General features: G+C 47.6%; 4 protein-coding genes across 4 annotated transcripts; 2 read left to right on the forward strand and 2 right to left on the reverse strand.

Moving 5' to 3' along the window:
- Window positions 1-143: 143 nt before the first annotated feature.
- LY89DRAFT_642665 (Cupredoxin) lies at window positions 144-1,383 on the reverse strand. Its single transcript, XM_018211764.1, has 2 exons — window positions 949-1,383; window positions 144-896 (listed from the first exon to the last, which is right to left on the reverse strand). Exons 1-2 carry the CDS (start codon window positions 1,099-1,101, stop codon window positions 303-305), a joined length of 747 nt encoding a protein of 248 aa, XP_018073904.1. The 5' UTR covers window positions 1,102-1,383; the 3' UTR covers window positions 144-302.
- Window positions 1,384-5,264: 3,881 nt separating this feature from the next.
- On the forward strand, window positions 5,265-9,322 carry LY89DRAFT_683374 (uncharacterized protein). Its single transcript, XM_018214692.1, has 8 exons — window positions 5,265-5,395; window positions 5,587-5,637; window positions 5,689-5,754; window positions 5,814-5,872; window positions 5,926-5,944; window positions 5,999-6,064; window positions 6,120-7,894; window positions 7,944-9,322. Exons 2-8 carry the CDS (start codon window positions 5,635-5,637, stop codon window positions 9,052-9,054), a joined length of 3,099 nt encoding a protein of 1,032 aa, XP_018073905.1. The 5' UTR covers window positions 5,265-5,395; window positions 5,587-5,634; the 3' UTR covers window positions 9,055-9,322.
- A 64-nt stretch (window positions 9,323-9,386) lies between these two features.
- LY89DRAFT_683375 (uncharacterized protein) lies at window positions 9,387-10,886 on the reverse strand. Its single transcript, XM_018214693.1, has one exon. The coding sequence runs from the start codon at window positions 10,821-10,823 to the stop codon at window positions 9,864-9,866; it is 960 nt and encodes a 319-aa protein (XP_018073906.1). The 5' UTR covers window positions 10,824-10,886; the 3' UTR covers window positions 9,387-9,863.
- A 399-nt stretch (window positions 10,887-11,285) lies between these two features.
- Window positions 11,286-12,695, forward strand: LY89DRAFT_731947 (uncharacterized protein; the record flags this gene model as incomplete). Its single annotated transcript, XM_018219631.1, has 2 exons — window positions 11,286-11,998; window positions 12,053-12,695. The coding sequence occupies 2 exons, from the start codon at window positions 11,286-11,288 to the stop codon at window positions 12,693-12,695; spliced, it is 1,356 nt and encodes a 451-aa protein (XP_018073907.1).
- Between the last annotated feature and the right edge of the window lie 2,394 nt (window positions 12,696-15,089).

A 15,089-nucleotide genomic window follows, 5' to 3' on the forward strand; every position in this document is an offset into this window, starting at 1 on the left:
TGAAAAGTGCGAGCAAGAGTACAAACTTCCCAGGCATATGGCGCACTCTAGAATGTGAGTTCGAGGTAAAGAAGCTTAAAACCCTCGAATTTCTGCGATATCAAGACGCGCATTGAAAGACCAGTACACAATGTGCTGCTAAACCGGAACAGACCCCATGAAAAATGACGTAGATAGAAATAATTTTGTTATACTCCGTAGAAACAAATTCTAAACTCCAATAAATTACATCCTACCAAGAATTATAAATACAACCTCAACTCCACCTCTCCAGTTTCAAAATGTTCTTTTTGCCAATTACTCTACAGCATCCCCAAAGCAAACACCAACGCAGCCCCAACAATCCCTCCATTAACAGCCAACGGACTCGCAGCATTAGTACCAGTCGACTTGGCAGCAGAAGACGTGCTCGATCCCGAACCAGTAGCACCAGCAGCAACAGGTGTAGTATAGGTTGTTCCATAAGTCGTTCCATACGTCGTGGTATAACTACTTCCACCGCTCGTGACCAGGGCAGTAACAGTAGTCGTCACGCTCGCAGTGACGGTCTTCTCTCCGCTGGCGCTGCTCGAGGAGTTGCTGCTTGCTGAACCTACTTTGAGGATTCCTCCTGCGACGCCGCCGGGTGGTGAGGTCGAGGCGGTGGCGTTCTTGGCTAGGGCCGCGAAGGCTGTGAGGGTGTTGCCGGTGGTGGGTGCGTTGATAGCAGCAACCATGCCGGATTGGCAGTGGTTGCCGGTTGTTTGACCGCAGTAGATCCAGATTGGCTTTGTATCGTTGACGACGATTGTGAATGTGGTGCTTGATTCTGCCGTGGTGGGCATGAATGTGGAGAAGAAACCGCCTGCGAGGGGGTGGCAGGGCTCGGCGAAGGAGGATTGGGTTACGGAGTGGTTCTAGGGAGGTGTTAGGTGATGTGGAATGAGGTTGAGATGACGTTTGACGTACCTTGGGGAAGAAGGAGAATTCCACTGATTGTCCGACTGTAGCTGTGATATCGTTCGGTGTGAAAGTGAGACCGTTTTCACCAACGGAAACTTGGATGGTTTGGGCGCTGGCAGTAGCTGCCGCGCCAATGACGCTGGCTGTTGAGAAACGCATGATGCTGATTGGGTATTCGAGGATAAACAAGGTACCGTAGAGAGTGTGGCTAAGAAATGAGGCTCAAAAGACAAGATGATTGTATTAGGGCTGATATGCTGAGAAGATATGAGAAGAATATGGGACGAAGCAAAGCTCTTTATACCCAGTAGCACCAGCAACCCTTCGGCCAGTAATATTAAAATTGTCGACACATCAAAATATCTGGATGCGGACAGTGGTAAAGTGGTCATGGCGCTTGCCCGAACTTGCACTGCCTGCTGCTATCCTGGAGACGTTAGGACGGAAAATGTCCTGCCGGAGGCGGCAGAGGGTCAGCTCCCTAGGGAGAAGTAGTCGACGAGGATCAATCACACGCACAGACGCTGGCACAGTGAGAGCTAAAAATGATGTTATTGGCAAGCCTTACCAATATAGGCGCCGCAAATATTCTAGAAGCTAAAGGTAAAGGTTCTATCGCTGCGATCCGCTGCACTTGACAGCAAACCAACGTGGTTGCAACGTGGTGAAAGGCACGACGAATGCAGTGAAAATCTATGAATAAAAATGCTGAAACAAGCGAGGCTGGACGGTCGGCCAGGCTGCGGAAATAGATGGGCGACGAAATAACACGCGCGCTTATGCAGGGTCTTGTCGGTCAGCTGCGGCCGACATTCGTACAACATCAGCCAATCATTTCTGTTATTTGGAGAATTCTCAAACATCGTGGCATTGGGCGGGAGAGATCTGGAGTGCAGATAATGACAGCCCTGCAGGGTTCTTGATCTGTATCTCGGTATCGCCAGTTGCCATTGTTGGTGATTGTCTGACCTGGGCATGCTCAATGCGGGCTATCACGTGCCGGTGGCTGAGTACCTAGGTATCGAGGTCGGAACCGGAAGAGTGTTTCAAGGATGAGATGAACGGAATAGTGAGTATCCGCCATCATGAGGGGCCAGCCATTGGGGCTGGTTGCAATTCTGTAGAGAGGAGACGTGCTTCCGTGATAGGATGGCTGTTGGCTGAGGCGTAGAATCTTCTTTCCGCTGGATGTACCAATGATTGCACAGACTCAGGGAATTGTTGCAGTGAGAAGTATCTTGGTACAAGCATCTTCGTATGGGAAACACCTTTTGGGCTAACTGTATTATAAATTGCAGATGCCATTGGACAGTTGTAGCCTATGTATTTGTGATGGCTGAGTACGCGCAACGTCCCTTCCCATATTGGAGCATGGCGAGAGCGAGAGTTTTCGGCTGAACATGTTGGATATTCGACATTCGAATGGTTGTTCCACGATAACTCACTGAAGAAAGTTCTTGTCAGCACTGGCTTACGACCTGCATTGCTGTGGCGCGAACGGCACAGGCACAGGGCCTACCTAGGGCTGACGAGCAATGTTGGACTCGGGACATGTGGATATGATAGTGATAGCGATAGTTCGAAAAGCTTCTTTGTGTCTACGACTGGATCATTTCCGACATTATCGGCTCTGCCGTTGTATCGTCTCGTCTCGTATCGTTGGCTCAATAAGTATCGTATTTTTTGGCCCAATAGCACGCGGATCAGCCAGCAAGATTGTTTTCCGTTTCGATAGAACTAAGTTTCCCATACGAGACTTGGATATATGCTTCCTTTTTCACCTTATAGGATTGTTCTCTCCTCTGCGTCCGCTGATTTTGCAAGGTTCGTCAAGTGTGATCTGTGGAGTCACGTGCAAGCCAGAAAGACAAATACCTAGGTACTATCTGCTAAGTTCTTTTCCCCCGATGTGATCGATCACAGAACCGCTGAAGCCTAGGTATGCCCTTCGTGAGAAAAGAAAGCGATCACTCAAGTGAATTGCCAATGATCCCATTCGAAAGTTTTCTGCTACTGTCTCAGCACTTGCCTGGCCTGAAGCTTAAGTGATGCTTCTGAGAGAAGAAAGGCGTTCTGACTGAGTGAATCGTCTCCCTGGTGTTGTTGTCTATGCTGGTGATAATATTGCGAATTATATTGGCCACTTTATGATGAGCGCGAGGAACTGCAACGAAACTGCAAGCCACACCGACCGGAGAAGACGTTGAATCCTGTTGGTGTTCTTGAAGTTCGTGGGGCTTAAAAAATCCAAATCATACAGTCAGGATATTCAAGGACTCTCAGTCACACTATGTAATTGCTCGATAGGGAAGCATTTCGCTTGGTCCTGACGATTACATAGGGATGTAGCTCTTGGCTTGCTGGCGTCATAAGAGAACAAGTGTTACCCAGCTTGAGATTCCCTACCCGACAACAGAACACTAGTGCAGTAGAACTTATTTGGGAGCTTTGGGAGTCGAGAAGCCATCTATGCCTTGCAGATTGGACCCAGTTGTGAGATGAGATGAAGATTGATTATCACGTGATATTCGTGCTACCTTTGCATAATCTCAAATATCGCTGCGAGGTCGGCGCAGCATCGAGGTCAACACAGTTTGAATCTGAATTACTCTCAGTATAATGCCAAGAAGAATAAAAGCGTGCTGCTTGGACAGTATCAAGCAGTGATACGGTGGAATAATAACAACCCGAGACAATATCCTATATAGAACCGAACTTTCCAGGTAGCTCAGGTCCGTTTAGGCAAGCGGGAGAGCTCCAAGAGAAAACTACTCTACTTGAAATAGCTTAAAGGTTGGTAGGTTGCTAGATTCATCTTGGGTGGACTCTTGCACAGCATGAAGTCGACTAAATCTGCTATTGTTGTTGTTGCATGAGTACAAATGGCACTACTGTATCTTTCAAGATCAATGCAATAATTCAAAATAAAATATGCGATGTTGATACATCATGTAATGAAAAGCTCTGCATATGTTCTTGGCAATCTCGTTCAACTAGTATTCAACTTCGCGATGCGCAGGCAAAGAAAACGTCCCACTGAGCCGAAGTCTTGAATCAAGTCTTAATTTGACAAACAGTATCTATTCTTTGGTTGAACCGAACTGCTATTCAAAGGAAGCAAAATTGCATCAAGATGATTTTGGGATTATGTAAGATCTGAACGAAACAATACAATACAATACAATACAATACAGGTAAGTGACTAGGCAGTAGGTGCCACTTACAGAGTTATCCAAAGTTATCACTTAGTCGCAAGTGAGCAAAAATAAATTTTTGACTTTTTCGGGCCAGTGCACCTTCAGACTGCAACTGGCGGGTCTGGTTTCGCCATAGAAAACAGATTCGCAAGCAACCGGAACCAATTTCAGAGGCTGTGCGGGAAGAACGGCAGTTCTGTGAAGCTTATTCACCCCGGAAAGAGCCGCTGAGCAAAGAAACTTTATGGAATGCGAGTTTCAAACGTATTGACACCTTATACCAACCTCACGGAATTAATGGAGCATTCGCGCACAAGCAGACGTCGATGATGGGAACATGCGGTGTGTTTCCCACAAACACCAAAAGGTGGATTGGTTTGGAGACCTGACGTTTCTAAGCGAGCAGCACCAGAGGCGGAAATTTAAAGTTAGCGCCCACGTGATTGCTCTCGGCCAGACGTGGCAGGGCTGCAAGTTCATGCCCGCCCGCGAACTGACAGCATTTCTAGCATTGAGTGGCAAGTCAACAGAACATCTTCCACTCCAGCAAATACTTTACATATAGCGAGAGCGATATGCGCAACCCGTCCCAAATGCACCGGTCCGGTTCTCCCTTCACAGAGCCGTCCCCCTGAATCTTGAGGACCCCTTACGACGTCAACAAAGACAAAGGCCACCCCCACAATCCAACAACCACGGCATTCCATCGTATTGTTAGCCTTTTAAGACGACTTGGAGACCCTTTGAAAAGCCGTATCATGTCTGATGTCTAAATCACTTGCATCCCGCTCGTTACCCCTTACGAAGCAATCGAGGAGAACGCTCTCAAACGCGGCTAAGATTCTTCCTATTCTTCGTAAAATTCTATATCGCACCGTAAACATTGACATGCCCTGTGAACATACATATATGAGTACTTGTTAGAGAGAGCTCGGCGAGAGCTGTCCGTCGAGTGCAAGAAAGTGGCTCAAAACATATTTCTTGTTCCTGTCGCGGTCCGTCGAAGGTTCATGGTATGTGGGTGGATGAGTCCCGCCTCTCTCGGATGCGCTAAATCGGAACGAGCAGGGGTGGGACTACTTTCTCCCCCGAACAGCAGTCTTCTTCCTCAAAACCTTTCTTTCTGCTCCCACCACCAACGCGTCGTCTTCAACAATCCCACCACCACCAAACAATTCCACGAAATCAATCGTGGCATTGTCTGCGACTGCTCCGACACGTCTCGAGGACTTTGGACGCGTCGAGACGGGATATCTGTAAGTCTCCATATTGATTCACACCCTGCCGCATACGCAATCGAGCCTGGGCACTCCCTTGCAGCTGCCTATCTCCAACAAATCAATCCCACACCAACAACAACCATCCTCACCACCTGCAAACCATCTGCGAAGCAACCTAGAACACTTAGTGAGGGGCATATCGACTCTGACATTCCATCTTACCCTAGGTTCCTTTCGACACAGTCAGAGTGCTTTGAGCACAACAATCCGTCGAGATGGTAACTAGTCTCCTCTCTCCCTTTCCAATATACATCTGCTAACATCTCCAGGTTCTCTTCAAGAGGAAACCAGTCCGATACCTATCCCCACCTGCCATTGACAATGACGAGACTGAGGTGAGGCTCTGCAAACCTGGGACAATACATGGCGCGATGGGTTTTGATAGTTAGCATAGGTCTGGGTTATTCCCCAAACAAATGAGATATTTGCCGATTACGAGCAATTCTTGGCCCGGTAAGATGTTCTTCTTGATCACTATTGGCGCATCTACTAACACTTTTTCTTAGGATGGACTTCTACAAGCAAGTAAGTATCTTGGCGTCCAAAACGCGTCGCAGAGCCGTACTAACTTCCTCACAGCGAAGATTTATCTGCCAAATCACTGGTCATTCTGGTTTGACGTTCTTTGATGCACTCTCGAGTGAGGTAGGACGTTTTCTGGAAGTGGGATGTTGCGCGGCGCGTACTAATATTCTCTTAGCTTGCTGGTGCACAAGAGGTTGAGCAGGCATTTCCGGAAGCCTTGAAGGGTCCTATTCTACGACGCGTCCAATTCCAGACTATATCTCGAATCGATACGTTAGTCGACCTGATTTTCGAGGAATTCCGCTCCGACTACTATCCAGGTGAGGCGGTGACAGTACATGTAGTTACTGGAGAAAGACTATCTGGGACAGTCAGAGACAAGTCTCGTTTTGGTCAGAAGATTATGCCTGATGGTTCAGTCAACCCACCATTCTCCCGATACTTTGTCAGCCTTGATAATCGCCCCGAAGAGGAAGCTGTTGTGGACGACTCACACATCACTCGAGACCGCAAGATATTCACAAAGCAGGTGCTCAGATCCTTTATCAAGAAGACCGTTACTCGAGAAGCATGGACTGGTGCACCTTGGTTGGTGAAGCCCGAAGTTGCAGTTGTCTACCACATTGACACTCGCGTACCACCACATTTGCGATACGAAAGCAAGGCTGCTGAGAGAAAGCAAAAGGCAGTTCAACAAAAGAATGGACAACCAGACTATGAGGGTATGGTTGGTAGCTTCCAAGGCAATGGCCCACGACTACCCGAGTTGAAGCCTGCGCCAAAGAGCCACAAGAGCAAGCAGCAGCAGGGTCAGCAACTGGCCAAGAGTAAGCAGCAGCCATTCTTGAATCCTGCTCCTACACATCCTACACAACAATTTCCTCCTCAATTCTATCATCCTCCTCCACCCTACGTCTCTCACACTTTCCAAGCTGCCGGCCCACCACCACCAGTGGGACCCTACTACACCAACTTCCACAATTCTACCTTTGCATTCACTCCGCTCGCATCTCTACCACCTGCTCCTCCGCCACCCCCTCCGATCAAGTATCCAATTGAGGACTTGCAAGTTCCACCGCGACATGAAGGTCCGAAGCGCCCACCGCTCAAGTTCTTCTCTCAGGATACTCCGGCAAACATCGGCAAACCTAAAGGCGAAGGAAATGGCATTCTTATGAAGTCCATTGGACCTTTGCTAGAAGCATGGGACACTCTGAATGTCTATTGCGAGATCTTTAAGCTAGATTCGTTTACCTTTGACGACTTCGTCGAGGCTATGCAATTCTCATCTGAGGACGTCGACTGTGAACTGTTTGTAGAAATTCACTGCGCCGCTTTGAAGATTTTGGTCAGTGCTGAAGCAGATGGTGGAAAAATCCAGGTCCAACTGCCAGATATGGATGAGGACGAGAACGAAGAAGAGTCTGGTGCTGAAGCCAGCTCTCCACCAACCCCTACACCGGAACCTGAGCCGAAACCCAAGGGACGAGCAACTCGAAGCAGTCTGGCCAAGGCAGAAGCAGAAGCTCTCAAGGTCGAGCCACCCCCAGCACGTGAACCGACTCAAGAGCCAAAGAGCTCTCACAGAGCTGCTGAGATGCAAGTCGAAACCGGTTGGATTGATCGTCTGAGGAAGCGCGACTTCAAGAATGGCGGATGGCAAATCATCATGATTGGCTTATTATACCAACTGTCCAAGAGCCCTCGATTGTTTCAGTCCTGTGAGGTCTTGTTGAAGGAGCTTGCACCTCTTGATATGGACCCGACCCCTGAGACTGCGAAGCAACAATACAACAAACTTGATGTCAACCTACGCATTCAAGCTCTACAGATTGTTTGCATGCTCACGGCAGAGACCAAAGCTGTTCGAGGCTTTATGGAGGAATGCAGCGAGGAGATGACCACTTTCCGCAAGGAGAAGATCCAGTGGCAACGAAAGCGCAAAGATTTGTGAGTTGTCACGTGACTCAGTATGTGCTCATGCTAATATGGATTACAGGATTGAGGAACTTCGTTTATTGAATGAAGAGCGAAAAATCCAACTGCCAGCTAACATGCCGCCATCTCCAGTTGCTGAGCACAAGGCTGTCAATGACATTGTGATGGCAGAGGCCCAAGAAGAAATTCATGACTCAATCGATGATGAGGTCATTGACACCGATGAAGATCCTCACCAAGGTCGCTCACTTCGTCGCGGTCTTGATCGAGCAGCAGAGAGAAAACGAAAGCGTGACGCTCAACAAGAGAAGAGAGAGAAGGCCGAGGCTGAAGCGAAGGTTCCCAAGCAGACAAAGCAGTTCACCAAGCTTCTTAAAGACATTCAAAAGAAGCAAGACGCCATCAAAGATTGCGAAGAAGAAATCGCCGTTCTTGACAACGACCTTCGCGAAGCCGACTGTCCCCGAACTCGAGTTCTTGGAAAAGACCGATTCTGGAATCGTTATTATTGGTTTGAACGCAATGGCATGCCCTACGCAGGTATGCCTCTGAGCTCGACTGCCGAGGCATACTACGCCAACGGTTGCCTTTGGGTCCAAGGACCTGATGATCTTGAGCGTGAAGGTTACATTGACATGAAGCCAGAGTGGCAGAATGAGTACGTGCATAAGTTTGGCATGACAGTCCCAGACCGAAAGAAGATCGAGGAAGGTCCAACTAGTGTATACACAGCTCATGAATGGGGATACTATGAAGATCCAGAGGCTGTTGACGCTTTGATTGCTTGGCTCGACACTCGAGGTGTGAACGAAATCAAGCTACAGAAGGAGTTGAAGCTCTACCGCGATCGGATTGTCAAGAACATGGTGAAGCGCAAGGAGTACCTCAATCCTACAGAAGAGAAATCTGTCGAATCTGGATCCAAGCGCATGTCAACGCGTAGAAAGGAGCAACCTGTCGACCACACTGCGCATCGATGCTTGGCCTGGCACAACACCGAAGCTATTAGAGAAGAGGGTCATCTACATTACGATCAGCCACGTGCGAGAAAACCAGCGAAGAAGGCACCACCGCCACCTCCGGTCATTGAGGAAGAGCGTCAAACCAGAAGCGATTCAAGAACCAAGAAGCAGAAGGGGCTCCGCCGACAAGGTTCAAGATACGACTTCTAGATCTGGGATTTACTGTATGGGCGGGCAACCTTGCATTTTGATTTCCAACCAACAAATATGATTGTACAAGTTTCGTGTTTTGGGAGTATATGGTAGAGTTCAGCATGGAGTATGGTGGCGTGGATATTGCACAGATGGCGTTTGCGTGGCTCACTGTGTGGAAGTGCGGAAGCATTGGAGTCTGTCAGTGCCGGGTGTCTTACATGATGTTACCTCGGATACGAGTACTGTGCATAGATAGCTTAGAGATAAACGCATGTGACGATAGTAACTCTGGCGCGATTATGTGATACCTTTATTTCTCCATATTTATGTACGCCTCTTCTAGTTACGTAGTCATTCATTCTATGCAGCTTTCTCAAGTGGGAAGTCTTCCCATAGCCTGAAACGCAGTCATGTACGTCTGGATGTCAAGTCCTTTTTGACCCAAATCCTCTTTCACTCAGCTCAAAGGCAAAGGCACAGGCGTACATCAACGGAGTTCCTGGTAACTACCTCATGTTATATCCCCTCTTTTCTGTTCTTACTCAGGTCGTGTCTTCTACGCTATGTTCGGCCTTCCGATCAAGGCATTATCTATTGGGGCTAGTCTGATTTTGAAATGATTGTGAGCTTGAGAAGTTTTGCACTTGAAGAATGTTCAAGTTCGACTCGACAACAGCTATAGTCGTTTCATGGCGTACAGCTGGAAGTACCAGGCAGCGAAAAGGCAGAAAAGTGCGAACGAAACTAGCAGCAACATCTGCTTCATTGAAAATAGAAAAACTCGTACATCTACCTCTATCGAAGGTGGACCAAACAGCAAGCGATTAAACATATATGTCTTCTACCGCCTCTTCGTCTTCATCGTCATCTTCGTCTTCATCTTCATGCCCGAAAGCCAACCCGCTACCACTGAAGTTGACGACGTTTTTGAGAGTGGTATTACGTTTCTTGCTTACGCCTCCTCGGAGTTTGAAATCCAGCTTCGATACACGTACTATCTCGCAATATTCTGCGGCAAAGGCAACTTCATTCACCCCAGTGCTGTTGAGAGCGCTACTTCTGGACAACTTGATGTGTATAGAGGCTTCTGGATCGACTGGTGTGTCGCCAGCACCTGTAGCAGCTCCCACGGGGATTTTGCCGTGCGTTGATCCCAAGATGTACCCTTTGTTGTTGCGCGTGATCTTGAGTTTCCCACCAGTTTTCAGTGTAATCATCAAGTAAGCTTTCCCCCCGGCTCTCTTATCCAGGTATTCATCGAGTTCAGTCGCAAAGCGTCCTCGGAAGCTCTCAAAGACGTTTTCAAATTGCTCAAGAGCCAAGGTGCGGGTTTTGTTGCTTTCAAAGAGTACAGACTCTGAGCCTTCGCCATCTACTTCCATCCCGAAGAGTTTCTGGAGAGAAACTTTAGCACCAGCTCTACGAACATTCTCAGCGCGAATTTTATCGCTCTTGATAACTTGATCCACTTCGAACTCGTCGAGGAAAACAAGGTCGCTGCTTGATTTCGAATCGAATGCAGCTTTTTTCTCTTCGGATTTTGGTTTGCTTTTCGTTGAGTCTTTCAGTCCATCTTTCAGTCCGGAAGTGTTCAGTTCCTCGGACGTCGCTTGTGAAGTCTCTGTAGGCTTTGCAACTGGTTGATGTACTGCCGCTGGCTGGATTCGACGCGGAAAGTAGCTATCCAGAGGCCGACGGGGATTTGCAACGATGTGTCCCAGCAGAGGTATCACAGATCTCGCGGATTTCTCCTCATCAAAGACTGCGAAAGATCTAGGAGCCATCTCTAAGGAGGGTAGAGGTATAGATCTCACCACCCGCCAAGGACAACTCTTGACTCTGCGATGAGACAGCTACGAACTGGACGGGAGCGCGCTATGATGGCATCCACAAAGCCTAATCCGCAGCTGGACCGCAGCTGATTTTGCCGATCCCAGCTAAAAGGGGTTAGATTGGACATCACTGAGGAAATGTGGCGTACGGATGCCCGGATTGTCGCATTTTATTTGTTAGAATTATCCATGGCGTAACGAGTCTAGACTGGCGATGACCAGCAGACAAGCTCGCCAAAAAGCGCACAGCACCATCTTCATTTATCGGTCCATTTTTTCAACTAGTCCATTTCGCTTTACGTCGCGTCGACAAATATACCCAGATCTGAGGCGAGATACTTGCAGAGAATCAATTGGACGTCATGCTGTAATGTCTGGATGGCCGATAGCCTACAGCAAAGCTCGAGAGGCGTCATGAACAATCGAATCAAACTCACTTGCATCAAAGCCACACCAAACAAGTGGGTATGTAGAGCAGAACACAAAGATTCTGATACGCCAGTCACTTTTCGCTCTCCATTCACCAACAACCAAGAGGGAAGACTGAGGTGGTATCTTGAAAAGTATGCTACCAAAGATCCTTTTGCAGGCAGCAAAGCGAGTGGAGTTGCCGCAAGTATAAAGCAATATGCCCACGATCTTTTTGAGCAGCTTCAGAGTATCGTAGAATTATGGGGCTTGCAAAACACCAAGGAACCATTGGATCTTCATGTGCAGGGAACAGAGGATGATCTTTCCATACACAAACTACACTGGGAAGCTCTCGAGCATCCATCACTCCCGGTCAAATTTTGTGTAACAAGAGTCAGCACTCCAGTTTCGGCAAATGAATTATCTGGTCGAGAGGCATGGAAACAGGCCAATGAGACCAGGCGGCTTCTCTTCGTCACTTCTCGTATTGTGGATCCTTCAAATCCTGAGGATTTCATAAGCACCAGGTTGGTTTTGAAACCAGTGCTCGATTCGATCGCGAGCATGTCAAAGTCCAATATAGATCAGCCTAAGCATGTGAATATAGACATCGTTCGACCAGGTACATTTACGGCGTTGAAAGAGGCTTTGAATAATGGGAGAGATCGTTACGACATTGTACATTTCGATGTACATGGCCAGATAAAAGACGACAAGTGAGTAGGCTTGTACAACATCTTCAGCTATTGTACTGATATGAGGTTCTTTAGAGCGACTCTACTTTTCATGTCGGATATAGATCGCACCATGTACAACCCAGTGGACGCCACGGATGTCGCTCATGAGCTAAGAGCCGCAGGAGTGGATACAGTCATTTTGAACTCGTGCAATTCAGCAAACGCGACTACTCGAGTCACCGCAAATCTAGCTATCACTCTTCTACAGTCTGGCATCAGCTCGGTGCTCGGTATGTCATACCAACTTCATATCAATGCCGCCACCATCTTCATGCTAGCATTCTACCGGGCTTTCTTGGTCGAAGGACATTCGATGGAAGCATCTGCAAATGGAGCCAGACGAGCCTTAAGATCTAAACAACAAAGAGAAGCACGATTCCAATATCGTGTAGATGTTGAAGATTGGTTGGTGCCAGTGTTGTACAGACTGCAGGACCGCTCGCAGGATGTCAGAAACGACAATAAGACGACCATCGCATACATCGATGATCTGAATCTTTCAGAAATCATGACTTTTACTGAGGGTCAGAAGAATGAGGACGAGCGGAGGTTATTTGGCCGTGAGAGCAGTGTGCTGGACATTGAGAACCAACTCTTGGCCAGCAAAGGCGTTCTCCTCCTTGAAGGGAGCCTTGGATGTGGCAAAACCAGTCTGATCTTGGATTCGATAGACTGATGGGTTGACACTGGCTTCTTGAAGCAACCAAACCCTTTGGTGTACTTGGACGACCTGGTCACGAATCCACCGAGCCCTAGGCCAAACAAATATATGACAACTGGTACACATGTTGGGCTGTCTGACCTGGAATTGGAATCCATCGTGGCTCGCTCATTTACGAACGGTTCAACAGTTGTCTGTGACCATCTTGACGAGTCTACCGATGGAGTCAGGACAAGCTTATTGAAGCTTGCACACGAAAGGAAATCTTCCAACCAAACCGGTGCTACATCAACCTTTTTGATTCTGATTGCACGTTCCTTTGGACCTGAATGGAAGAGTAAGTATCCTGCCACCACATCAAGTAATATGCTGAAGTGTTGTAGAATTTCCGACATACACGATGCCGGACATGATCTTGCATCCTTCAGTGGATCTGGCTCTCCAAACTTCTCTAAAAGCTGATGATCTCTATACAAAGAGTTCTGAAGAGCGATTGTTTCTGCATTGGTTATTGCAAGGCTTGCAGTGCAATCCGCAAGCAATAATCATGGCAATGCAACTTTTTCAGAGCTTCAGCAGTACTACTACTCTCCAGGCCTTTTGTACTAGACTCTGGACAGGAGAATTGGTCAATTCGAAAGAGACATTCTTAATTGCTAAGGGAATTATGGACAGCACCGTCAATAAAATTCGGCTCTCGTCTTCTGAATACGTATACCTTGCGGTCTTCATGGAATGTATACCAAAAGATCTGAAAGGGTACATCGACGAGTTGTCGAATCACAGAAAACTCTTTGGAGCTTCCAAACACGCGGGAACTGTATTGGAGGAGATACTTGAAGACAAGTTACGATCCCTCGAACGTCGTGGACTCCTTTCTCCACACAAAGACGATAACCTGTGGGCAATTCATCCACTGGCAACGATTCTGTTGCAGCTGAATCTCTATCAGGTTTCCCAGAGATTCAAGAATGATCTTAAGAAAGCTTTCTCTCGCTTCTACATAATGAGATCTCTAGTCTTTGAAGGTTCAATACCTGATGATGACGAGGTAGCATATGAGCGTCAAATCGAGACTGAATTCCTCAACGCATTCGCGGCTGTCAATATCGTACTTTCTGAACGAGAACTCAGACCTTTGAAAAACGAAGCCATCTTTGCGCTACTGTCGCGTTTGCTTCTGGTTTATTCATTCTCTCGTGGAGAGGTTCAGCGCGTTCACTTCATGCTGGTTGTGAGTACATACAACAAAGTTTTGACACTCTCTGATAAGTCCCTCTGGCGATATAAGATAAAGGTGTATCTTGAAAAATATCGACCAGAGAGAAGAAAAAAGATCTCGGCCCTGTTACTGCATGCCATGGGGCATACTTGCATCTGCGACATCGCAGCCATAAGGATATCCTTTGCAACGACTCCAATTCTGGCTTACGCTGCGCTATCTACCAGTGAGACGGATCTTCAGCCTCATATCGAGCGATCGTTGCGTTACTGGCAGCCGTACTCGAAAGTGTTCGACACATATCCACATCTCATCGCCGAACATAAGGTTTCAATGCGACTCTTCTGCTTCATTGGATTTGCCTACCTCATGGTGGCAAAACCTAGAGAAGCACAGATATATCTGGAAAAAGCGAGAACATATAAGAGCAGATCAGGTTCAAAGGACAGCCAAACACCAACGGAGACGCTGACAGAGATTTATTACGACCTCGCCGTCTCACTTCAACAGGGCCAGTTGGCTTCTGATAATGTCAATGCAATGGAACAGGCTGAAAGACGCATCGATAAAGTTTTAGAACAGCCTGACGGGAACTCTGGCATAGACGTTGCTCATATTCTAAAGGTTATAAAGGCTCGTAATCAATATCGACACTCACCACAGGAACTGCGGGACGTTTCGACGAACATGTTCGCGATGGAGAACAGACTCAACTATTTAGAGACAACACCCGACGAAAGACTGCTCCGGGGATCCATCCGTGCACAGATCTTAAATGACATTCAAACTTTCCACGAAACCGACGACTTTCTAGGGTTGAAGTGGTCTCATATGACTCTTGCTCAAGAGTGTGAAGATGCCGGCCGATGGGCAGATGCTCAAGAACATTATGAGGAGTTGGTATCTCTTTCGAGTCAAATACACAACGACAAAGCTCTCGCCCCTGCTTTCAACGAAGGAACTGCATGTTGGATGGCTGGTATATGTGCCATCTATGCAGGGAGTTCCGAAATTGGGTGGAACTATGTCCAAAGAGCCATTGAGATCTTACGGCCACAGATCAACACGGACGCTTTGTCACGTTTACAAATGGCACAGATATACTCGTGGATTCATTTTCTACCGTTCATGGACGAAGACCTGCGAACTCAGCTCGGTATTAAAGGTGTTCCAGAAGACCGTTCTGG

The sequence above is a fragment of the Mollisia scopiformis genome (assembly GCF_001500285.1).
Source record: "Mollisia scopiformis unplaced genomic scaffold LY89scaffold_8, whole genome shotgun sequence".
Classification (NCBI taxonomy): Eukaryota; Fungi; Ascomycota; class Leotiomycetes; order Helotiales; family Mollisiaceae; genus Mollisia; species Mollisia scopiformis.

Coding starts and splice junctions, on each gene's coding strand:
- LY89DRAFT_642665 (XM_018211764.1), bottom strand. CDS start 1,101: ATGCGTTTCTCAACAGCCAGCGTCATTGGCGCGGCAGCTACTGCCAGC. Junction 897..948: donor AATTCTCCTTCTTCCCCAAG/GTACGTCAAACG, acceptor ACACCTCCCTAG/AACCACTCCGTAACCCAATC.
- LY89DRAFT_683374 (XM_018214692.1), top strand. Junction 5,755..5,813: donor TTGACAATGACGAGACTGAG/GTGAGGCTCTGC, acceptor TAGTTAGCATAG/GTCTGGGTTATTCCCCAAAC. Junction 6,065..6,119: donor TTGATGCACTCTCGAGTGAG/GTAGGACGTTTT, acceptor ATATTCTCTTAG/CTTGCTGGTGCACAAGAGGT.
- LY89DRAFT_683375 (XM_018214693.1), bottom strand. CDS start 10,823: ATGGCTCCTAGATCTTTCGCAGTCTTTGATGAGGAGAAATCCGCGAGA.